The 24920-nt window shown below is 43.9% G+C and overlaps 1 protein-coding gene and 1 long non-coding RNA gene across 5 annotated transcripts in view; one reads left to right on the top strand and one right to left on the bottom strand.

Moving 5' to 3' along the window:
* LOC128398493 (uncharacterized) overlaps nt 1-10734 on the top strand; it is an 88606-nt gene extending 77872 nt beyond the window's left edge. For 2 of the 3 annotated variants that reach the window (XR_008327145.1, XR_008327146.1), the window contains exon 2: nt 8014-8598. This is a non-coding gene — a long non-coding RNA (uncharacterized LOC128398493). Of the gene's footprint in view, nt 1-8013; nt 8599-9799 lie in introns of those variants that run through there. The other variant, XR_008327144.1, reaches the window with a different exon arrangement.
* Nucleotides 10707-23561, bottom strand: INSIG1 (insulin induced gene 1). Of its 2 annotated transcripts, none has more exons than XM_053359631.1 (6): nt 23392-23561; nt 19544-19950; nt 16573-16697; nt 15170-15336; nt 14504-14603; nt 10707-13715 (listed from the first exon to the last, which is right to left on the bottom strand). In XM_053359631.1, the coding sequence occupies exons 1-6, from the start codon at nt 23544-23546 to the stop codon at nt 13686-13688; spliced, it is 984 nt and encodes a 327-aa protein (XP_053215606.1). In that variant the 5' UTR covers nt 23547-23561; the 3' UTR covers nt 10707-13685. The 2 variants fall into 2 exon arrangements, with proteins under 2 accessions (XP_053215606.1, XP_053215607.1); XM_053359632.1 differs by lacking the exon at nt 23392-23561 and adding an exon at nt 23260-23385.
* Between the last annotated feature and the right edge of the window lie 1359 nt (nt 23562-24920).

The following is a 24920-nucleotide window of genomic DNA, read 5'->3' as shown; positions in this document are numbered from 1 at the left end:
AATATACAAAAGGGGAAGTGAAAAGGGCCCTTTTGGGGATGGGGGGTATTATCCCAAGCAACCTAGTGACCTAAGCCTCTGCCCCCCTCCTCTTTCTGTGTCTCTCCCCACCCCGCCCCCGCCCCAGCTCCGTATCCTTTCCTAGGTCAGTGTGCAAAACGAACTATTAGGGGAAGCTATTGATCGCCCATCGCGAGGGCTCCCCTTCCCTATTCAGCCGGCCCGGCGTAATGAATTCGTCCATTTGAAAACATTACAAGGAATATTGGAGATTGACTGGGAGAGGAAGTGACACTTGACCCCTTTCGGATCCAGCCGCACCCGGCAGCAGAGGAGAGGGGAAAGAGCGCTTTCAAAATACGAGTCTACCCTGCTGGGAGGCAGCAAGCGCGCCGCCGATCTCTCCCCTTCCCTCGCTCCCTCGTCGCCGCCTTTCAGTCAGAGCTAGTGAGTCGGCAAAGCTCAGCAGTCCTGGGTCGGGAAAGGCTGCTGCAACAATGCGCGGCCCAACACCAGCCAAGCCGCAGAGAGAGTGTGTGTGGGTGGCTGCGTAGCTAGGAAGCACTTCCCGCTCCCACTCATCAGGATCGTGGCCAGTTCTGGATGGGGCGCCGCTCTTGGTGCAAGAAATGCACGGCCAGGCATTCAGAGAGCAAGAAACCCAGAAGCCTGCGGAGCAAGCGATGGCTTCCCTGAGTCACCCCAGGCAGCGGGCTGCCAAGGTGCATCACTGCCCGCAGAAAGGAGGCGGCAACTTGGCTCCTGCCTCTTCGCTGCAGGGGAAAGCGGCTCCTCCACTGGGGTGCCTGCCTGGCTGGAGGCAGAAGCCCGTGCCCTGCCTTGCACGCGTGATGCCCTCACTTCCTGCCAGTTCCTCGCTCAGAGGAGAGGGTCCTGCTCTCCCTCCCGCCCATTACTCAGGTCGGAGTAGGGTTGCGCAGTTAAGCAGCAATCCTATACACCTAACCTGAGAATAAGCCCTATCGAACTCCATGGGGCCTGCAGAGGATTGCAATGTTGGTGGATTTAGTTTGCATCGCTCGTGGAACCCTCTACAAGCCTTGCATTGTATTTATGTGTATTGAAAACATGTCCAATATATGGCGGGGTGGGCTGGGCTTACTTTCTAAGTACGGTAATCTGGAGTGGCGCTCACTGGATTGCTTTCTAAAAATAAGGAAACCGCACCCCAAAATACTTCAGTGAGCAAAGGACCCGGTCTGTGCTCCAGTCTACGAGGCTTGCCAGGGTTCTGGCATCCCTCAACAGAGGAGATTTGTTGGGACCCAGTTTCACCCCAGATTTTGCGCCTTGGCCAGGCCTTGAGCTTGCAGCGGTTAACTACGGCAGAGAGGGAGGCGTGCAGCCACATTGCTCACACCCCAGCCTTCTGGGGCCTTTTAGCCGTTAGTGGACTACAACTCCCACCGGTCCCTGCTGGGCCTGGCTGTGGCTGGTGGCAGGTGCGCGCGCATGGACATCAACAGGCGTCGGAACTCTGTCTCCTCCTTCCAAGGAGATTTTGGTCCTCTGTATGCATCCAGCCGGGCTATCTGTGGCAGTACCCTCTCCTTTTTGCCAGTCTAAAGGTCAAACTGTACGCTTGATTTTCTCGGCTGGATTTCAGATCCCCTTCCCCCCCCGTCGCCCCTTCTCTGTCCCAGTCGCGTGGTGAACAGAGTTAAACCATTCGGAGAGGTGCACGCTCATTCCGTAGAGGGCTCGGATCCGGCGAGTTAAAGCGAGGTCCAGCCGTCCAATTTTGTACAGTCAGGAGGACGCAGGTTGAATTTGTTAAAAGAACATCCCCCCGGTGCTGGTTTTCTTTAAAAAGTAAACAAACACTCGTTTTGGCTAACATTGAATTATCCACTCAGTCTCCTACCCCCCAAAGTTATTCTGACTGAACTAATCGACATGACACCTCGTTTCGCAAAAATCCAATTAATTAGAAAGAAAAGCAGAACGTTCTCGCCTCTCTTAAGCTCTTCCCCAACCTGCAGGAGTGGCGTCAAAAGGGTATTTTTTGCTGTTGGCTAGTAATTTCAGCCCCTCTTTATCCAGGAGAGGACACCTATTCACTTCCAAGTCCAATTCAAGGTGCTCTGCCCTATCTTTAAATGCCAAAGAATATCCTTCAGAGCCACATAGTATCCTTGACAGGGGTGGAAAACCTGTGGTCCTACAGATGTTGCAGGAGTGCACAATCTCTGACGGTGGTCCATGCTCACAGCTGGGGCCGATGAGATTTGGAATCCAGCCATATCTGGAGGAGAACCATGGGCTCCCCACTCTTGTCAAAATCTCTGAGGCCCTTTTCCTTAATGGAGGCACTTTACACAGTAACAAAGGAAAGAGTCTTTTCTGTGGTGGCACCTTGACTTTGGAATGCCTTCCCAAGAGAGTTAACCAGTGGTGTTGCCGTAACAATATTTTCAGCTTTTCATTTGCCCAGGCAGTTAAAATGGCTAAGTTAATTGTCATTGACGCCTCTCATGTTGCTAATGCATTGTGAACGTTGATGATGATGGTTTTGGATTTGTATATATGGCATGAGCAGGTTTATCCATGCACCTTGTATACCGCCCTAGGGTCTGTTTAGATGAAGGCTGGTCTAGAAATATTTTAAATAACTTAATAATAAAATAAGAAAGTTGTTTGGTTGCTCACCAGAACACCCCACCCCACCCAGTTCAGCTAAATATTTCGCTATGTGAATCAGCCTGTTTCTGTGACCTGAGTTATCTGACCAGGTACCACTGGAACTCTTGAGTGCACAAGAGGAGTTAAGGTCATATTTTCTTTTTAAAAAATATATATTTTAATTAAATTTTACATAACAAAATTCAATTTAAACATATCAATCACCTTTACATTTAGGATTTTCAGAATCCCTTGACTTCCCCCTGCCCTTCTCTGGTTTCCATTGTCCATCTCTTTTTATTCAACTTATCCTCCCTCCGCCCCAACTTACTGTATCTATTATTAATTTTTCCAGTATATTTTGTCTTTTACAAGTATTACTCTAATCCTGCCAAAGTTTTTAACTGTTTACAATGCTCTCTTAAATAGACTATAAATTCCCCCCCATTCTTTCCTAAACTTCTTCTCGTCCTAGTCTCTGATTCTCCCAGGCAATTTCTCCATTTCGGCATAGTCCATCATCTTCATCAGCCATTCTTCTCTGGTTGGAACTTTGTTTTCTTTCTATCTCTGGGCCAGTAGTATTCTTGCTGCTGTCATCGCATACATAGTCTTTTCTGCTCTTTCGGAATCCCTGTACCTATAATACCTAACAAAAAAGCCTCTGGTTTTCCCACAAATGTTATTTTAAACATTTTTTTCAACTCATTATATATCATTTCCCAGAATGCTTTTGTTACCTTGCACATCCACCACATGTGGTAGAAAGTGCCTTCTTTTTCTTTACATTTCCAACATACATTAGAAGTAGTTCTATACATCTTTGCTAGTTTTACCGATGTTAAGTACCATCTATACATTATTTTCATATAATTTTATTTCAATGAGCAGCATGCCATCCAAATCTATTGTCATGACCTTCAAGGTCTAAAATACCTGTGCTTTTCAAAGTTATCCATTCCTTTAGCCAGCAGAGACAGGACACCTCATAATACAATTTTAAATCTGGCAAAGAGAAGCCCTCTCTTTCTTTATCATCTGTTAATAATTTATATTTAATCCTTGGTTTCTTCCCTTGCCAGATAAATTTAGTTATATCTTTTTGCCGTTGCTTGAAGTGTCCCTCCCCACTGGCCACAGGTATTGTCTGAAACAAAAACAATATTCTTGGCAATACATTAATCTTTATGACAGAAATTTCCCCCAAAGTGATAAATTCATTCTTCCCCAAATCTCCAAATTCCTCTTTATCTCTTTCCAAGTTATTACATAGTTATCCTTAATTATATTTATGTTCTTAAGTTAGCCATACACCCCAAAATGTCACCCTTTTAAAATTGTTAATTGCGTTGCTAGTTGTAATTCATTTATACTTTTTTCAGTCATATTTTTAACCAATACTTTCATTTTTTAATTATTTAACTTAAATCCTGCTACCTGTCCAAACTTGTACATTTTATCCAACACCCTTGGTATACTCAGTTTATACTCTTTGCACCCAACTGTTACACCTTTTATTTCTTTTTCTGGTCTTATATTTCTCAACTGTATCTCCAATACTAAAACAAACATTAATGGTGACAGAGGACAACCCTCTCTTGTCCCTTTCGTAATTGTACATATTTCTGATATTACATTATTCACTAATAACCTTGGCTGTTGGTCTGTATATATTGCATCAATTCCTCTTAAAAAGGTTTCTCCAAAGTTCATTATCTCTATAATTTTTTTCATGAAACTCCAAGACACATTGTCAAAGACCTTCTCTGCATCCACAAACATCAATGCTGCATGCTTTTCATTCCTGACCTCCAGATATTCTATTATATCAGTTATATTCCTTGTGTTATCCTTCATCTGTCGGCCAGGAAGAAAGCTGGCTTGATCATGGTGAATTAACTCTTTAAGCACCCCTTTCAAACAGTTTGCCATAATATTGGCAAATTGTTTATAACCATTATTCAGCAGAGATATTGGCCTATAATTTTTTTACCAAAAGTAAATTTGTGTCTTGTTTTGGGAGTGATGTTATATATGCCTCTTTCCATTATTCAAGAATTTTCCCTGTGATCAGTATCTTGTTCATTACTTCCCTCAATGGTTGTATCAGAAAGTCCTGTAGTTTTTTATAATATTTGGCTGATAAGCCATCCAGTCCTAGAGATGCCTATTTTAGAGTACTTGATCCCTTGTTGTATCTCTTGAATCGCTATAGGTACATTTAGATCATTCATTTTTTCCTTCGGAATTTTAGGTAAATTACTTTTCATTAAATATTCTTCAATTATATCTTTATTTTCTTTGCCGGCTTGATATAACTCTGAATAATATTTCACAAATAGTCTTCTAATGTCCTTCGGTTGATCTATTATTCTGTCTTCTAAAGGTAAAGGTACCCCTGCCTGTACCGGCCAGTCGTGTCTGACTCTAGGGTTGTGCACTCATCTCACTTAAGAGGCCGGGAGCCAGCGCTGTCCGAAGACACTTCCGGGTCACGTGGCCAGCGTGACGAAGCTGCTCTGGCGAGCCAGCACCAGCACAGCACACGGAAACGCCGTTTACCTTCCCGCTATAAAGCGGTACCTATTTATCTACTTGCACTTAGGGGTGCTTTTGAACTGCTAGGTAGGCAGGAGTTGGGACTGAAAGACGGGAGCTCACCCCGCCGCGGGGATTCGAACCGCCGACCATGCGATCGGCAAGTCCTAGGCACTGAGGTTTTACCCACAGCGCCACCCGCGTCCCTATTCTATCTTCTACCTCCAATTTATTTATCATATTTTGTCCTTGCTTCTTTTTTAATTGCCAAGCAAGCAAATTCCTTGGTTTATTTGCAAATTCAAAATTTCTTTGTTTCAACCTTTTAATTTTCCATTCAATTTCTTTGTTCACTAACATTGAAAATTGTGCCTGTAACATTTTTATGTTATGTTTTATTGTGTCCTTTCCAGGTTTCTTAATCAACTCTTTTCATTTTTTATCATCTCCTCTATAATTTCTCCCCACCTTTTCTCGAATTCATTTTTGGTATGCACTTTGCTGAATAAAAAAAGCCTCTCATTACTGCTTTGCTTGTACCCCATACAATATTTCGTTCTGTCCCTTTATGCAAATTCAGTTCAAAATAGTTCTTCAGGATTTCCCCCACTTTTTGCATAGTTACTTGGTTGTCTAGAAGACTTTCATTTAGCCTCCACCTGAATGTGGAGTTTTCTTCTCCTTTTAACTCTGGTAACACTGGGTTGTGGTCTGATAAGGTCTTTGATTGTATTTCGGTTCTTTTTCTCAATGTTAACTCATTTGATAGCCTTATCAAGTCAATCTTCTGGCAGACTAATTTGGCTCTGATTAATGGGTATATTCTCTTTCAAATGGGTGTCTAAATCACCAAACATCAGTCAATTTTAAATTCTCCACCAAATTGAAAAAAGTCAGAGGTAGTCTTCCTTCTTTTGAATCCGTGTTTCTTATTGTCCTATCCATTTCTAATGAGACTACCCCGTTTAAGTCACCCATTAAAATTATTTTTTGATCCATGAAATCAAACAATTTTTCTTCCAATTCTTTATAAAATTCCAATATTTTATCATTTAGTGTGTAGATTCCAATTATCAATCCCCCCCACCTTGTAATGTTATCTCATTAGCAATCATTCTTTCATCCTCATCTTTAAATAGCTGTTTGGGGTTGTATTTGTCTTTTACATAAATTACCACGCCTCCTTTTTAGAATATTAAACACCATTTCATACCCACAGTCAAATAATGCAAACTATCAACTGCCAGGTATCAGATAGTGAAATCAAACATCATGATACTGAAAACCAATATTGTGAAAACATTCAGAGAACATTCAAGCACCTGGAATTTTTTTGGTATCAACCTTTATAAAGGATAAAGCAGGGTATAAATTCATTTCAGCTCCTTGAACCCCATTCAAAAGTCTATGAGAGATGCTCAAAGACAATTGTAAGGGCCTTCTGGAGAAATGATCACATTTAAATGAACTTCTCCCCTTTCACATTTAGCTGTTCCTTAAAGAAGGAAGGTGATCTGGAAAATCCCCATCGTGGCCTTCTTAGGAAGGAACCCACCACTGACCACCTGGGGAAATCTTCTGGAGCGGAACTCATATTACCTTAACTTGGGGGGAGAGAGTGATGTTTGGAAGCTGTAGGGAAACAGCAGCAGCTCCCCCTCCTCTTCCCAGAGCTGAAATGTTCATTTCCAGGCTGATTAATTAGAATGATGTTGTGCCCCACCCTCCCATCATTATTAGCTACACTGGCTTCTGATTAATTAGGCACTGGAATTTGGAGTCATATATTCGTTAGCAGATTGCCTGATTTTGTTTTTCTAAAAATATCCATGGGGGACCTTTTCCTGAGGAGCTTCATGGAAATTTTCTAACACGCATCTCCTTCCCAGCTTGTTTTTCTTCCTCTTTTTGCAAACTGCTTCCCCCAACCAGCAAGGAACCATCCTAAGGACTGGAGAAAGGCAACCAGTGGCTTTTGTGCTCTTGAGGCACTCAAAGTCATTTTTGTCATGTGGTTGCGGAGAAAAGAGCCCAGCCATGCAGCAGGAATCATTATTCTTGGTAAGATCTTGACCTCTTTGCAGTCGAGGACTGCTCTCTTTAGGGCTATAGCCATGACCATTACCCAGAACCATCCAAATGCCACATACCAGGGGTGGAGAAACCTTTACAGATCAAGGGCCAGGTTCCTAACACGCAGGGAAGTCTACTTAAGGAGGGGATGCACAACTGCCTCCTTCAAGGGAGATTGTACTGCTCCCTTCTCAACTGAAGCATCCCCCTGGATCCATCTAGTCAACCCAAGTTTTATTCCCTTCTTTGGGAATGATGAGAGTTGGCATACAGTAGCATAGCTTCCCTACCACTGGTCTACCCAGTGGTACAAAGTCAAGAAATAAAGCCAAAAAACAACAGCTGGAGAGTATCTGTTAACCATTTCCAATGGTTCCCTTCATCCCATCTTAAGCAACAATGGGGGGCTGTATCACAATTCCCACTTCTGTTCTTTGGCAAGAAGCTGATAGGCCTATAATTAAGTTTAGTTAGTAGCTCTGGGACACCCTTTGGATGTGTTTGGGAATATTGTCTGAATTCCTATGTGAGCAGCTGTTTGCTTGGTGGCATTTATATTTCCATAATTTGCCAGTAAGCTGAAACCACCATAGGATAGCAGGAGGTGTTTGCAAGGTGCTAAAAGTGACACCAGAAACCAGGTTGATGCCCTTGGTGGCGCAGGCCAATTTCCCTCTAGGATGTTTGGGGTTCGTGTGATGCCTTTGGAGAGGCAGCTTAGGAATACTGGAGCTTAAACATCTTCCTTCCCCACTCCAGGTGTTCAAGCTGCTTCTCCAACTGACCAGTACAATGAAGCAAGACACATTTCCTTTGGATCAAAGAAAGAGTTTTGCAGATCAGAGAAGACTATGCAAACATTTAATTTTTTTCCAGAGCCCAAAGTGGAAGTAAACTTAATTTTTCATTCAGTTACTGAAGCAATTAATTTTTTCTCCCCTGGTAGTGCCCACCCATTAGCAGTCTCAGTACAGAATAAATCTTTCCCTTTTGTAATCTTTCCCAGATGTTTGCTATTCACTTCTTTCTATTGAAGCTTCTGCTTCCAGAGGGCCTCCGTTAAAACACATTTAGTCAGCAGGTACAACATCTGCCACATTCTTCTTCACCTGTGCCTCCAAGGTAAAGCCCCTTGCTTTCAGGCTTTGAAATAAGCAACTATTTTTCTCCTTTATGGGCTAAAGTAATATACCTGTACACAATGACTTGCAATTAATTTCAAAACCAGACTTTTCAGACAGGCCAACAGATTGCTCAGTTTGGGCTGGGCTCGGTTCAGCTGCTGATATACAGCAAAGGTGAAGGGAGACTAATCCAATCCTCACAGTGACTTCTGCACCACCAGGCCAAAGGGCATTGGGGTCTTCAGCCGGGTACATCCCTTCAGCACAGCACAATGGGGCCTCCCTACATTATCCTCACAAGAAATCTGTGAGGTAGGTTAGGCTTGGAGGCAGTGCCTGGCCCAGGGTATCCCAGTGTATTTCATGGCAGAGCAGGGATTTGAACCCAGGTCCTAGTGCAACATTCTAAACATTATGCCACACTGGCTCTGTCACACCACAATACTCATTCTCTCATCTCTATAGCATGGAAGTATTAGGTCATATACAGCTAGGAATTTCCCCCCTTCGTTTCATGTTTTATTGTAAACATTGACATTCCAGTAGTCTGGTGGTCCTGAGAGAGAGGGGGGGGGAGAAAAGCTATTCATACTTGAGGTTTTCGTGATAGTATGTTTTTGTTTGAGCCATTTGGTTGAAAAATAAAGGGATTAGCATCGTGTGCTTTGCAGAAGACAGATTTTGTATGAGTTCTTTGGGCACCAGCTGACAGGAAGCCCTAGGATCCTAATGAACTGCCATTTCCCCTTCTTTACTGCACTTTCTCTGTTTCAAACAGCTATGTGGGAGACAAGAATCCAACAGGTTAAACATTTTCTAGAATGGCAATTATGGAGAAAGCTTTACATTGAACAGGAAGCCTAGAAAGATTGAAAAGGACTCTGTATGGTTAACTGTGTTAAAGAAAGCATTCCCTTTATATTTTGGGAATGAAGAACTTTTGCATGGATCCAACTCTCTGTAGATGTTTCAAGCTGACATGGACTCAATTAGTCACCAGAGGGAGCTCTTGCAAGCTGAAGAAACATTAGAATGATCATGACAAAAGGTTTCCCTTCATTTTTATCAAGTTAACCCTACAGGCAAATATAAGAAACTGCAGGGCATACCATTTCAGTTGCTCAGAAGGGGCAAATTGCTATTATGATATCCACAGGCTATTACAATATTCTTCAGAATGGGAATGAGATAACAGCACTGAGGCCAGAAGACATTTTGTTGGGTTGCCCTTTAAGAGGTGTTGTTCAAGGACAAAGCTCTGTATGTCAACTAAGGTTTTTAAGTTCATAAACACACCAGTTGTGAACTTCATAAACAACAAATGCTTTTCAGAGTGTAAAAAGTATTTGACAAAACCAAGACGGACAGGCTAGAAAGAGTCAGATCCACACCTGTTTAAGGCTGGTTTTAATTTTTCTTAGGGACACAATCGTCTAGATATTTCTGGACTACATCTTCAAGCAGCCCCTGGCAGCAGAGCCAATGATCAGAAATGGTAACAGCAGTCCTACAACTGGAGGGCCACAGGTTCCTCCCACTGGAGACTGGTATTGGTTAGGACATCTGGCCATGGCCTACTGTTTCCTTAAAGCATTCAGTTAGGAAGGCTATAGCCTTTTCTATTCCTGGTCTGCAGCATCATTTGTTGCCATAGCTAGTGTGTGTATGTTCAAATTCAGTTACCTATGTTTGCCTTCTTGTGTCCACTGGCCTCCATCAGCACTTGAATATAAAACTTCTTTCCAACAGCGGTGGAAAGTGAGTTTTCTTCCTAGCTGTTCAAGAAAGCCAGTCCTCCTTAAGTAATGGCAGTATGGTGCTCCTAGCTGATGGGGTGAGAATAGCTATCTCAGAAAGATGCTATTTAGGCAGATACCTGGCAGCCAGCACCACTGGATTATTTAGCCTGGTGAGACACGCAGCTTGCTTCCATAAGGAAGACAGCCTCCGTGGACTCTTCCTCGACACTACTTCCAGATTTGCAGAGTCCGTAAACCAAATTGTTTGTAAACAGGACTGTTCTTAAACCGAGGTACCACTGTACATAAGTTAGATGCCAATACGAGATAGAAAGACTTTCCTTGGGCATCTGAGTAAGAATTTTGTACATAACTAAACTGCCTCAATTTGGAAAAAGATGTAGAGCATGCCATTAGATAGCTTGATAGAATGCTAATTGTGGAGCTACCTGCCTCTTCACAGCTGAAAAGGCAGTTAAAATGAAGTGTTTGAGACAAGTTATTTAAGGTTTTAGCACTCTCCCCAGTCAGATCATTCATTGCTGTCATTCAAAAGGATTATAATATCTAAGTAAACAAGAGACAGAAATGGTTGTTTGAAACCTTTAATTTCTTTTTTTTAAAAAACCACCACTCACACACATTGTTGAAAAAAACTACCGAGTCTGAGAATCAAAGGATTCCAACCCAGAATAGTGCAATTCTCCCCCAACGCATATTTTTCCATATAACACAAATTCTGATCACTTTGGTTCAGATACTTACAAGTATTGGCAAGATTGAACTTCTAGTGTATATTTTGGCTGTCTTGTCAAAACACCAATTTACAAATAAAATACTTATTGATTTCATGATTACATATTTACAGTTACAATTGTCCTCTTTAGTTACATGGTGTACTAAGGTGTTGACATGGAAAAGTAGTTATTTGCCTCCTGTGCCACTGTATCTCAAACGAAACTTAGAGAATATGGTGGCTTTTGTCTTGCAGATACATTTTCACATGGGTATATTCACTTGAGAAACATTATTGGACTATTTAGATTGGTAAAGAAAGGGTTTCCCCAAGCCTTTTAAAAACCAATAAAGGCTGCAATTTATTATTCAGTAATACCACAGACTGTAATAAAAGTCCTTCAGTGTAGTTTGTACCTTACTGCTTCAAGTCTTCCCTATCTCCCCTTTAAGAACAAAGAAACCACTAACATTTTTTAGCATTTTCCAAAAATATTTCAGATAGAGTTGAATGAGCACTCCTTAGCTCACCTACAAGATGATCTGAAATGAACTCCTGTGTGCAACGAGATGGGAAAGTTGTTCCCTTACCTCTCTCCTTCTGTCATCTTGTATATCTGATTGCAGTGTGCAAGGGGACTATGAAAGGTGTAGCTCTCTGGAGGAATGCTGCACTGTAAGGGCTAGTGGAAATATGAAAACAATTCTCCTCTAGCTTGGATTTTAATCCCATCAGGAGAAGAATTTCAGAGCTTGAAAATCTTGCCTTTCCTTTGCAGTAGGCTTTTACAAACCCATAAGCCCCTGAAGTAAATTTCTAAGCATCCCTAGAGTTTTTGGACAATGATTCTCAAACTATGCTCCTGAGAAGGCACAACACACCACAGGTGGGAGGAATTCCAGAGTGGGAAAAATATCTTGCAGCAGATAGAACCACTTTCCTCCCAGCAACAGAGCATAGTGTGGCAGTCACCTCAACTGCTATGGTAACCATGGACACTACCACATAGTGGGCAATATTTGGGAGTTTTGGAACAGAGAAAGCTCCTCACCAGATGCCTGGTTTTTGGAGGGAGTCCAATATGTTTAGTCATTTCAAAAGCCAGCATTACTACCCCAATCACAGAACCTTAGAACCACAGCAACAAGATGCATCTATATTGCTGTGTACAAGGATTCTGTGCACCCACATACCAAAGATCAAAGGGCTATTAGTAGGTTGGGGGACCTGGAAGGTGCAGACAATTAAGAAGGAGACCAGAGTTCAAACAGTTTGAGAAACACTGCTTTTGAGGAGGTTTCCTTGAACATAAACTGGAGGAAGGGTTTTTTTAGACTCAGTTTAGAACCTAAACAAATGAGAAGCCGCAAGAAGCTAAAGCAGAAGAACATCTAACTGCCTATTACAGAAAAATAGTCAGTAAGAGTTCCAGTTGTACACCATATCTACAAGACTGGAGTATTTCTTTTAAGACCAGGGTTTAGTAGATGATACAAACTAGCATTACTAGATAAATTATTGCTGATTTTTGCCTCCATGCAGCATTGAAATGAGTTCAAAACTCTTCTTCAATATCACTAAGAAATACTAAAGAGGAGACAACAAGGCTCAGATTTCTCTCAACTGTACATTGCACTTTACATTAGGTCAGCTGTTGTCTATATTATTTGAATGAATATTGTGCTCACCATGAAACTACTAAGAAACACCCAATGTGTATTGTAGTGACAAGCACTCTTCCTTACAAGGCAATCACAGATTGCAAGTTCTATAGGGTTGCGAAAAACAAACACTAAGCAGTGATCTGCTCCAAAACACACTGTAAAGCAAAAATCATTTAAGATAAGCCTTAAGTAACACTGTTGGCCTGCTCTGCACCTATCATGGCCTCTACTGCTTGGGCCCTGAAACTAGTCCAGTTGCTATATAGTTTAACAGGAATCACATAGGAATGCCCTCCTCTTAGGCTGGTGTAACACTCCGAGGACAGGCTTATCAGTAAAGTCACTTGAGGACCTGCCCAACAGAGTTGCAGTGACATACATTACTGAGCAAAAATCAATTTTGGCTGTGTATCCAATAGCAGGGAAGTGGTAAGGGACCACGCTATCAGTTTGATAAGCAGCTGACAGACCTATTGCTTTTCTGTCTGCAAGATAGTTTGCTTCCCACTTCCAAGGAGAACAGGTTTTCAAAAACCACAAATCAAAGCACTTCGGATAAGTACTCCTGTCCAAAGCACACTGAAATAGGTAGAGTTCCTTACACCTCTCTCCTTTATTTCAGTGGAGAAAGCAAAGAATGTTTTCCAAGGGAACTGTGATTTGTGCCTATAGTTATTATTCCTTCGTACAACATCTGAAGGATTGTACCTTTTACTCTAATCGCCTTCATTTTAAGGCAACCCTATGTTAAAAGGACATTTTGATAAATACTATTCCTATTAAACCCATCCATGTACTCCACCTTTCAGCACCAACCAACTTTCTTTGGGCACTTGTACAAAGCTTGTAATTATAAGTTTTGTTTCAAGGCTTTGAAATATGGCAGCTGGTTCAATGACTTCCAACAGGAACCTAGCACTTGGGAGAATGGTCACCAAGCATGGACTTGCTATGCATTATGTCTGTACTGACTTCTCCCACAGAACAGTCAAACCCAGAGGCTTCTAGGAAAAAACATCAAGGTAACCTCTTGGCCGCTCTAAGGTGAATAAGCATCTTTTCACCAGTCATTTGCGCAGGAAGCTCACGCAGGTTATTCAAGAAGAAAAAAATTCTAGTTCAGATTCAAAAACTGATCTTCGCCTGCCTTCAGTGCAGATCCAAATATTTAGTCACTGTGAGGCTTCTCAGGAACACCCTGTGGTCAAAACCAAAAATGTTATTGCAGTTTAATGTTTAACATTACGCTGAAACTTAACTGCATTCTTGTAAACAAGCTAAACCTGCACCAGCAGTTGGTACTTCTAAGAGAATGGGGAAGAGACTTACCATCACTGCCCTCCCTGACATTTGCCTTTTGTTACTGTATGCCTCTGGAGTAAGGATATGGGAGCCAGATATGTGGGTACCTGCCACCACAACGTGGATGTGCGATGTCATACGCACACACCTGCATGTAGTGCATCATGTGATGTCACGTGCACTATGTGCAGGTGTGTGTGTGTGACATTGCACATCCACGTTGTGGTGGGTGGCAGCTCCTCTTCCTCCTCCTCTGCAGCCAGCAAGGCACCCTTTTCCGCGGGGAGGGGCTCGGACTTGGAGGCAGAGAGACTCTGCCTTCGCTCCTGAGCTTCCCCCACTGGAAAAGGGTGCCTTGCTGGCTGGCTGCGGAGGGTGGAACTGAACTGCTTCTCTCTTGGAAGCAGCACTGCTGCCACCTTTTCTCACTGACATTGTGGGTACCAGGTCCCCACAATTATATCATTGTGGGTGCTCAAACATCCATGGTCCCCTGGAGTTGGTTCCCATGCACCCAAAAGACCAAGGCTAGGATGATGTACTTCAGGTCACGTAGGTCACGCCCTTGTAAAGTACCAGTTACTCTTATTAGTCACCAAATAACATGTCCTGCATACAGGTTTAACACTCATCAACTTAATTTCCCTTTTAAAAATGGCTAAACACAGATTGTATGATAATTACCATAGCTAGCTGCCGTCCTATGTTTCCTACAGTCACACCTCCCGAGAAAAATATGCATGGTAACCAAGACCGGATGTAAAGGAAATCTGGGGATGTATACCTAAAGAAAGATATAAGAAAGTGAGACATGCCTGCAGTTTTAATATCTGTGCAACAAGGTTTGTCTTTTAATATGAACACTTAGCTATGCTGGAACAAGTGGTAGTTCTGTGAATTTCAATATTGCCATCTTACATTTTGTCAGCAGAATTAAATATCTGATTGTAGAAGATACAGTTCTATTTGTACAGTCACATCCTGTATTATTACCACAGGGGTGGTGAAAGGGATTAAACGTCTCATGCTGTGTAAATAGGGAAAGCTTACAGAATGCTTAGAGGGATAGAAATCGAACAATTCATGTCTTCTCTGCACAAATGTCTCTTTCCTATTTTCTCAATGGAACACACCTAGAATCAAGCTTAAAGTGATCCAACCACTTAGCATAAAGACACTGTAATCTTGTACAAGGCAGCAGCACACTATCATTAAGACAGAGTGGCTTATAACTCTCATTTTTTAGCAGCAGAGTGGGCACACACCTTTGCTTAAGAATGCAAGTCAAATTTAACTAATTTTTACTTTAAAATAGTTAGACAATTTAAAGTCACAAGATGGGATACTTACTGATAAACTCCATTATAGACAAGGAACTGTGTAATCAGAGTAGCTACAAAAGCTATTGTAATTCCAAGACCAAGACCACTTCTTGAACGATCAAATGTCCACCAGAGACCCAGTGACAAAGCTGCCAGGGTCAAAGAGAGTTGGATATTGTTTGCAAAATCCAATTTCTAAGAAGAAAGTTAAGGAAAATTCTGCAGCCTTGAAGTCTGACAAGTTTCTTCTTGCTCATCATAACAATCTTCAGACACAGCCAGATTTAGTTTTCTGCTTCAGTGCTGTTAGATGGTGTCTACACCATCACCCCTTTCACATTTTATTTGTCTCTTGTGTTGCATACATTCCTCTTTTGTACATGTATACCTGTATATGCAGTATACAAATGCAAAAATCACTTCAAGCAACGGTCAAAAGTAGCAAATGGGTACCATTAGCCTGCAGGGGACAATTTTCCCCACAGCTTCTGTCAAGATATAAGGAGGACCATTGCAAGTAAATTAGTGCCTCTTCAAATAAGGTGCTAATTTTCTTGTAATGAAATTCAAAGTGAACTCCTGGGACATATCTGAAGGAGAAGCTAGTGCAAAAACACTAACAAGCTTTATTTGAGAAAAAGGCAAATGCTACATATTCATGCATGTGCCCTACTCGACTCTACTAACAAGTGAGGATTTGGGTGTGTGAAAAATTCAGACCACCGATTGAGTGGAGTCTGTGACATAATCTAATTCTATCCCAATAGCCCAGAGCTGTTATTCTGTTAAACAGGCTGGGCTGTAGCAAACTAAGTTTTACTCTGAGTAAACCCACTTGAAATTAATGGACACACTTAACATAGGGTCTCATCTGAGTAACTAATGGAAAGGATTACTCAATGGGTCTACTCTGAGTAAAATTTAGTTGGCTACCACCTGCTCTTTTATTTTAAATCTCCTTTTACTCACAGCACTACTAACTTTTTATGTGTCTTATAAACCACCCTAATCCTCAGGACCTTTTAGCTACCTTAGCGGAGAAATTTGTGTTAACAGCAGCTGCAGCCCTAAGAACAGCAAATGCAGCTGATACAATCAGCAATGCCCTACTTGCCACTATCAAGCCCTTGTCTCACTATAGGCAGACAAGTGGTTTCTTTGTGCCAGTCCAAGAAGCCTTATCCCAGATCCTTCAAAGCATTTCCCAGTACAGGACGTTGCTGTGAGACACACAATCCATTTCAAGTGACTATTCTAGAGGCACAAGTCCAGAAATAAGGATTTCAAAACCCAGTCATTTCTCCACATTCATGCTGAATTTCTCCACATTTCGGTTGAAGTTGGTCAAGTATAGACTGACAAGAACTTTATAAATAAATTCCATTATAATTACACCAGATATGGACATTAATCACATCATTGTAAGGATACAGCACTTGCATGGTTAATGCCGACAAAGACTGCTATACACCGCATAACACTGGCCCATTCTCGCTTGAATTTGTGAGGCTCACCAAGATGACTGTCAATGCAGGGATACAGCAGGCCAATAACAGCTGTAAAAGAAAAAGGAGAAATTGTTCATACAGTTTTAATATCCAAGCTGTTGTAAATATAAATCTATTCAGCACATGCCAAAGTCTTATGCAGACTAGAACCCATTTTCCCTACTGTTGTGTCTGCTAATGATATTTCACAAATTGTATAGTGTTTCACATATTCTTATGTTATGCTTCAAGATGTGGGACTATGGTGGAACATGTATGAATCTTACAAGTTACAAAAGGAACTAATTTATTCGTGTATATACTACACTGCTTATATTAAAAAGAAGTTTGTTTCTGTTCCTTGGTAGAAAATGTAAGCCTCAGGTAGAAGCAGAATCAATATTTTAACAGTAATAATTAGCTGCCTAGACCAAGAGCCCAAATTTCTTCTGACTTTTTATTAGAGATATTTCACACATACACCCTCCCTTCCTCTGAAAAATATATCCACATGGAACACATTTAAGTACTACTGAATTTTTTTAAAATTCAAAGTTCAGGCATTTGACTGTTACAGCACTTTTGCTAGTTAACAGGTAAACTATTGGCTGTAGGCATCACTGAAGAATGCATTCTAGAGCAACCAGCCAGTTTTTATTAGCAGAAGTTGCTTCCAATCATTCCAGTCATTCAGATTGTTACAGGACAGTGTACACCAGGGGTGCCTAATGTGTGGCCCTCCAAATGTTGATCAACTCCACCTCCCAACATCCTTGATCACTGGACATGCTGAGTAAAGCTGATGGAAGTTGGAGCCCAATACTACCTGGTAAGCTGCCAACACACACAGCAGCTGCTTAAATAGCCTTATCAGGTGACTTGGTTCCCACTCACTGCCACACATAAAGCTATTTTCCCACAGTGTTTTTCCCCAGTATGAAGAGTTTCCTTATCAACATGGCCAACTGAAGCTGGGCTGGAAACTCTTAATGCCAGACAGAACTATTGCTCTACATGTTTAGTTACAACAACAGGAGTACAGTGGTACCTCGGGTTAAGAACTTAATTCGTTCCAGAGGTCCGTTCTTAACCTGAAGCACCACTTTAGCTAATGGGGCCTCCTGCTGCCGCCGCACCGCTGGAGCACAATTTCTGTTCTCATCCTGAAGCAAGGTCCTTAACCCGAGGTACTATTTCTGGGCTAGCGGAGTCTGTAACCTGAAGCGTATGTAACCCGAGGTACCACTGTATATTAAAAGGTTAAGTCCATTTCAACTGGCCTCTGAGTGACAGCAGTTAATATACAGGCTAGAACAGGGGTTGGCAAGGCTTACTGGGCATGGGCTGGATCACTCCCGCGGAGATCCTCCGTGGGCCGGACCGGCACAGCGCAATGCCGGAAATCACGTCTGTGCATGCCCAGACGCCGAAAATCGAGGCTGCACAGAAGTGATTTCTGGTGCCGCGGAATAGTCCCTGCACTGCGGGTTAAATGGCCTCCATGGGCCTTAGGTTGGTGACACCTGGGCCAGAACTTGGTTTTGTTTCATTTCAGAGGGCACACAATACTATGGGACAAACACTGGCTGTTTCTGTGTAGAATATCTGCTTTACTCATGATGCAGAGAGGTGGCTAAAACTGAAGCCACCTGTTTTGAGAAACACATACGTATATATCCTGCTCTAGAGCAACACCTGCAGCCAAAGGGGCAGGTGCCACCCTGCACTGGCAAGAGCTGTTTTGTACTGCAGAAACTTATTAGAAAACTAAATTTTATGTTGCCAGAAAATAACATCTCGAATTCAGACAGTAATCAAAAGGAATGGCAGTAGCCAGTACGGTTCTGAGATTGGGTTAAACCTTCATTGGATTAAAAATCATAGAACTGTAGAGTTGGAAGGGACCCCAAGGGTCATCTAGTCCAACTCCCTGCAATGCAGGAATCTCAGCTAAAGCCTCCATGACATGATGAACTTTTGGGGTAGCTTGATAAATTTTGGCTTTTCTCCTTCATGTCTTTTCTGTGTTGCTCTCTTCAAAAGTTTTACCAACATAAAGATTTATGTTTACACTTCAAACATTTCTGCCAAGCATTGCAACATTCTACTTAATAGAATACAGCTGTGTTTTAATGCTCCCCTATAGTGCCATTTGAAGCCACTGTGTAGTTAGCAGCAGGAGTTGTTTAACATTCAGCTATTTGTTCTGCTTCTTTATATAACAAAATAGATTTCTATTTTAACTAAGCGTTTTGTCCTAGGTATGCTACAGCTTTTGCAAGGGGGCGGTGCAGGAGGAAATCCCCTTACATTTCTGCTGGCAAATGAAGCTGCTGCAGCTGCTCTCAGAACAGGCAGCTAGCCAAACTTCACTTCCCATCCTCTGCTGCCGCAACATGTGACTTCCTTGTTTTTGATTCAAGTATGTGGCATGTTCAGGCAGGCAACCAATAGGAGCGAGAACATGCGACTCACCAGTTTCAAAAGGGAACCAATCATAAGGCAGAGAGTGGTGATGAGTCATGCAAGCTCCTGTGCTAAAACTTTGACAGACAATAGCTTGGAGGAAACTCTTCCCTAATCCAGGACCAACCACACTGCCAACTCTTAAAGCAGCATCAGCCCACGAAAGTAACCTGCTATACATCCCTGCTCTTTTCTAGACGACAACATGCTTCTGCTTAATCCGATTGTTCTCTCAATTTGCTCAGCAGCTAGATGGCATTAACAAAGCATGCAGACTCTTAAGTCATGGCCAATCCTGAAAAGAGTGCAGCAGACTCAAGAAGCAAACCCCAGCAAGTTGCGGGTCCCAAATACTACCCAGCGACAAAATACAATCCAACGTCTAGAACTGCCAATGCTTTCTTTCCACAATGATTCCCAAACAACCAAAGTTTAGTCTGGTGACTTACCTGCTGCTGTCCCACAGCAAGGGGGCACCCACCAAGCAGAGGAGAAGATTGTAGAAATGACCTCCTCGGGGAAGAGTGTTACGTTCCTCTGGATCTGCAGCAAGTTCAGCACCAGGGCGAGGAAAGTGCCAACGACAAAGAGCACCAGGCTCCGTTGCACTACGTCCCTGCTCAAGTTCAAACTGCTGCTGGTGCCACTGCCAAGGTTTGAGCTGCTTGGGTTCCGCATGCTGTGACTCACTAGTTTTAGAGGAGAACTCGAGACAGACGAGCTCAACATTTCGCCCACTTTGGCTGCCAGCCCTGTGGCACTTCCACCTAAGGGGGTTCTCTGCCTTCTCCTGGCAGTACAGGAACAACTCCAGGTATGATCTTCTGTTCTGGACACAGGCTTCTCCATGAGATTTCTGAAAGGGGCATCAAGAAGTTATTAGTGCCAACATTCGGCTGCAAAGCCAGCAATCAAGTATGCCATGTGCTTTATCTGTGTAACTACTAATGGTTTGTACTTGTCTACCATGAGATATAGGAATTTTCTTTACAAATGAGAAGTCAGGGTCAGAAAAACATATGAAGAAAACCCAACAATCCTATGGTCATATTCAGTACTTTAGGAAGTAAGAATATTCTATAGCCTTGCTTTGGACACTAGAGAATAGTTAATGAGTTCACTTCCAGGTGAGGTGTGGAAGCCCAAGACAATTTTTGAATACGGGTAATACTCCACTGATGGATAGGATACACTGTAGTTAATACAGCATAGTAGCTAAGAGAATGAGTTGCAACCTAGGAGGTCATTAATTTAAGTGATTTCTCAGTCATGATTCACAAGGTGATCTTAAGGAAAGAGCTCTCAGTTCTCATCCCATGATGTTGGGGTAATGCTTGTTTACCATGCAGGATTGTTGTAAGGACTGTTCTCATAATGTATGCAACTGTCATTCTGAACACTGAAAATGATATATTGCTTGGCATTACTATTACTATTGCCAAACATTCTAAGCAACAGTATATGTAATGGCTGGAGCGTTTGACCAGACTGAGGAAAAACAGGTTCAAATCCCCACTCAGCCATGAAGCTCAAGGTGTGACCTTAGGCCAGTAACTCTCTCACAGTCCAGCCTATCACATAAGGCTGTTTCAATGATAAAATGAGAATGGGACAGGGGACCATGTGCACTACCTTCAGCTTCTTAAAAGGAAGGGTAGGAACATCTACCTAGAGCTTTAAACATGCCCCTACACCATGACAAAAATATAAACAAGCATATAATAGCATGTTTTCAGACATTTCACATGAAGTTGTCAATTGCCATACAAACAGTGATGCTTATATAGTGACAAAAATACTGGAGCCTTTAGATTCTTATACATATTAAAAGAGTAACACCAAGCTGTCCCAGCATCAATGACCTGGAACAGTTAATCAATACTTATAAAACAGATTTTCAATGGCTTGGTCTAATAGCTAAAGAGTTCACAATTTGATTTTCCCCCTCCAGCAGATTACTAACATCTCCAGTGAGTTGGCCCTTCCAATTCAGAAGAGAGAAAACTTTGAAGTGCCTCAAAAGAGCATTCATTACATACATGATCCAGAATCCATTCTGATGTTGTAAAACTAGACATGCTAGATGATCAAAATAACACATTTTGCTTTATAAAAACCTATTGCTTGCATAGCAATTTATACAAAGCTACAAGCAACCCTTGTTATTTGTATAGACACAATATGAAGACAATGCCCTGATCTGGGAAAACCTTTAACAGACTACCTATACTGCTGTTAAGATGTCCACGTGCCTATTGGAACTTGCTAGGATCTTCCTTTTGGTGTTTGGGCCACGGCTTCCAATACTGCCTTCTTTTAGAATCATAGAATCATAGAGTTGGAAGAGACCACAAGGGCCATCGAGTCCAACCCCCTGCCAAGCAGGAAACACCATCAGAGCACTCCTGACATATGGTTGTCAAGCCTCTGCTTAAAGACCTCCAAAGAAGGAGACTCCACCACACTCCTTGGCAGCAAATTCCACTGTCGAACAGCTCTTACTGTCAGGAAGTTCTTCCTAATGTTTAGGTGGAATCTTCTTTCCTGCAGTTTAAAAGAAAGCAGTTTTGCTACACCTTAAAGACTAAAGTTTTATTATAAAATATGTTAGTCTTTAAGATGTCAAAAGACTGCTGTTGTTGCTGCAGCTGACTAACATGCCTGCCCCTGGAAATTATTTTAGTGAAAAGTTTTATCAACTGGATATTAATCTTTATCCACCTGAAGCTAAAGTTATTTCTGCTACAGTCCCCTGCCCTGGGAGGGATTACTTGAATTGTACTGCTTCCAGGGATCTCCTACTGCTGGAGGGCAACAGGTCCAATTTTTCTCTAGAATCAATAGCCTGACAATTCTCTTTCCCACATATGAGAGCTGGGTGCAACCCAAACCAAAAGTGCAAGCATTCCTAGACTGCTTTCATTCCTGGGAAGATTTCACCAGAGAGAAACTAGCCTTTCAGAAAGCTAGGAGTATTGAATGCCTATCAGGAGCAACTGATAGTTGCTCTATGCTCTATCCTCTACCCTTGTGTTAGGTTTTTCAAGTATCTATTTAGATCTTCCATCCCCATTTATTGAAAACACTTGGGGAGGACTTAAGTACCCGCTACCTATTCTTTTTGGAGAACGCTTAGATCTTCACCTGTAAAATAATGACAACAGGGTCAAAATTCCCAAGTGCTGGAGATTCACACATACCTTCCATCTCTAAAAATTACAATCCTATGCATGCATACTTAAAAGAAAGACCCACTGAAGTCCGTGACTGCTGCTTCCAAGGAAACAGACAAAGAACAGAATCATAGAATTGTAGAGCTGGAAGAGACCCTGAGGGAGGGTCATCTAATCCAATCTTCTGCAATGCAGGAATCTCAACTAAATCATACATGACACGTGGCCATCCCAGGCCTTTTGCCAAGTTTGCTGCCTATGTGATGATTTGTGTGTGCGAGTACCACAAACCCACCCTGCCTAGCCTTTCCCCGGCTTCTACAGATACATAACACCTTCGTAGGATATGCCTGTTGCAACCAACCAAGGTGGGGAAGGTGCTGGCAAGCTTTTATCTTCCACACAGCTACGTCTGGGGCTCACTACTGCTTCGATGATCCGCCTAGACGGGATCAAAACGAGGGGAGCATTTTCCACCTTCCTTCTCCTCCAGCAGCGGCCCCAGGCTAGATGCCCGCCGATTATTTTACTGCAAAAGGGCGCCTTTCTTTCTTTTTGTGCAAAGCATAGAGAACAAATACGGGAGGGGGCGAGAGATAGGGCTGCGTGCTCGCGTCTCCTACTTGTTGGGCATCCCTCCCCCTGCAGGGGCAGCGGCGAAAACGCAGCAAAGGGGCTGGAGGAGCAATGCAGCCCAGCTTTGATCCCCAACGCCGCCACCCGCGCTCCCCGGTGAGAAGACCACCAAGGAGGGACGAAGGCCGCAGCCATTTCTCTCCTTCCCCCATACCCGCCATAACCTCCCCCACATTGGTTGCCCGGCCCCGTCAGCACCTACCGCCCGGAGATAGACTCCCCCTGTATAGGGAGGCTAAGTGCCTGGGACTTACGGTCCTCAAGGCACCCGCAGCCGCCGAAGCGGGCAGGCGGGGGTGGCAGCCCTCCCCCCGCCGCCCCTTTCCCCTACCCTTCGCTCCTGCCCGCCTGCCTACCTGCTCAGCCAGGCTCCGTCTCCCTCAGCCGCACAGGTCCCTCCCTTCTCCCCGCTCGCGCGCCACCAGCGCCTGGCTGAAAGGCTTATAAAGCGGCGAGCCCCGAAGTCACGTTACTCGCAGCCGACCTACCCGCAGCCGCAGGGCCGGCCGCGCCAGAGCCCTCCCTCGCCTCTCTCCGCGGGAGGGGGCGCCGCGGCGCTGACTACTGTATCGGCGGCGGCGGCGAACGAAGGGGCGGGGGGAAGCCGACAGGGAGCTTTCCTGGGTAGCCCCGAGAACAACATTTCAGTCTGGTGAGGCCGCTCCAGCCAATGGGAGGCTGGCGGCCCATATGACGTCGGGGACACACCACTCGCCCGCCCTCAACTGACAGCTCGCGCGCTGACAGGGCGGGAACAGGGGTTGGGTGAGGTGGCGCTTCCCGCGGGGAGGGGGAGGGACGGGGACGGGTGTCCGAAGGGCGCGCTCGCGACGTGCCGTGGCGCGAGGCGGGTTCGCTCCGCACGCAACGTTCCATCCCCAACTGCCAGTTGGCGGGCCTTGCGCAGCGCCCCCTCCCGCCCATGCAGTTCTCTCGTGTTCATGACTATGGGAGACTTCGGTTTCATATCTATCTATCTATCTATCTATCTATCTATCTATCTATCTAGTACCTAGCCGTTTTCTGCTCTTTATTCAGCTCATAGTGGTGAGGAGGAATGAATGAAAGTCCCCTCAAGGTATCTGCTTTATATACATTATTTACACAATGGGCTGCACATGACTGGCTAATTCCGGAATTCTACTGTAAGCCAATCAGGTTGTGGATTCACTTCTATCTGGAGCATGATTGGGTGGTTCCTGCCAACCAATCATACTGCTGCATTGTTCTAGGACCCATCAGACTGCTGCCTTTTGGATCCCATTGTTCTAGGACCAATCAGACTGCTGCAGTTTGGATCCTATTCAACTCAGTACATAACACCCCTCCCCTCTAAGTTCCAGTCCTGCCCGGGAGGTCGCATTCATAGTCCTCGAGGTACGCTGGCAGCCTACGTGTGCGTTGCGGCCTGGGGTGTTCCCTGGTCCGGGGTTCAGGTTCTGGCTCATGTTCCAAGGATGCTGGCTGTGATGGGGCTGTATGGTCTGGCGCAACCGGCTCGCTCAGTCGTGGTTCTGGTTCCAGTGTCCTTTCGGCCTCACGGGTCCTCTCTGTATTTACTGATTCTGCCTCTCCTGCTGGCCCCTGCTGCTCTATGGGCCTCACTGCCCCACTGTTCCCTTGGGACTCCTCTGACCTGTCCTCCTCCTGGTTTTCTCCCAGGAATCGTCGCCGTATCTGGTCGCAGTGGCGGCGCCAGCATTGCCCCCCATCTGTTAGCACCTCGTACGACACGGGGCCAGTGACCCTGGTGACTGTGGCGGGTACCCATGCTGGGCCTGCCCCAAAATTCTTTGCGTACACTGGGTCCTGGGCCTCAAAGGTCCGGGGGTTCCTGCCTTCCCCCACCACTACCTCATCCTGAGCTCTATCGGGGTGAATGCGGTCCAATCTGATTGCAAGGCGCCGACCCATTAGTAGTTCAGCGGGGCTCCGGCCAGTCGTTGAGCTGGGGGTGCTGTGCTGTGCTAGAAGGAATGTGGCAAGGCGGTACTCCCAATCCCCTTGCGTCATGCGG

The sequence above is a fragment of the Podarcis raffonei genome, chromosome 12 (genome assembly GCF_027172205.1).
Source record: "Podarcis raffonei isolate rPodRaf1 chromosome 12, rPodRaf1.pri, whole genome shotgun sequence".
Lineage (NCBI taxonomy): Eukaryota > Metazoa > Chordata > Lepidosauria > Squamata > Lacertidae > Podarcis > Podarcis raffonei.
Note: the sequence above shows the minus strand (reverse complement) of the source record. Positions and strands in the feature narration are given on the sequence as shown.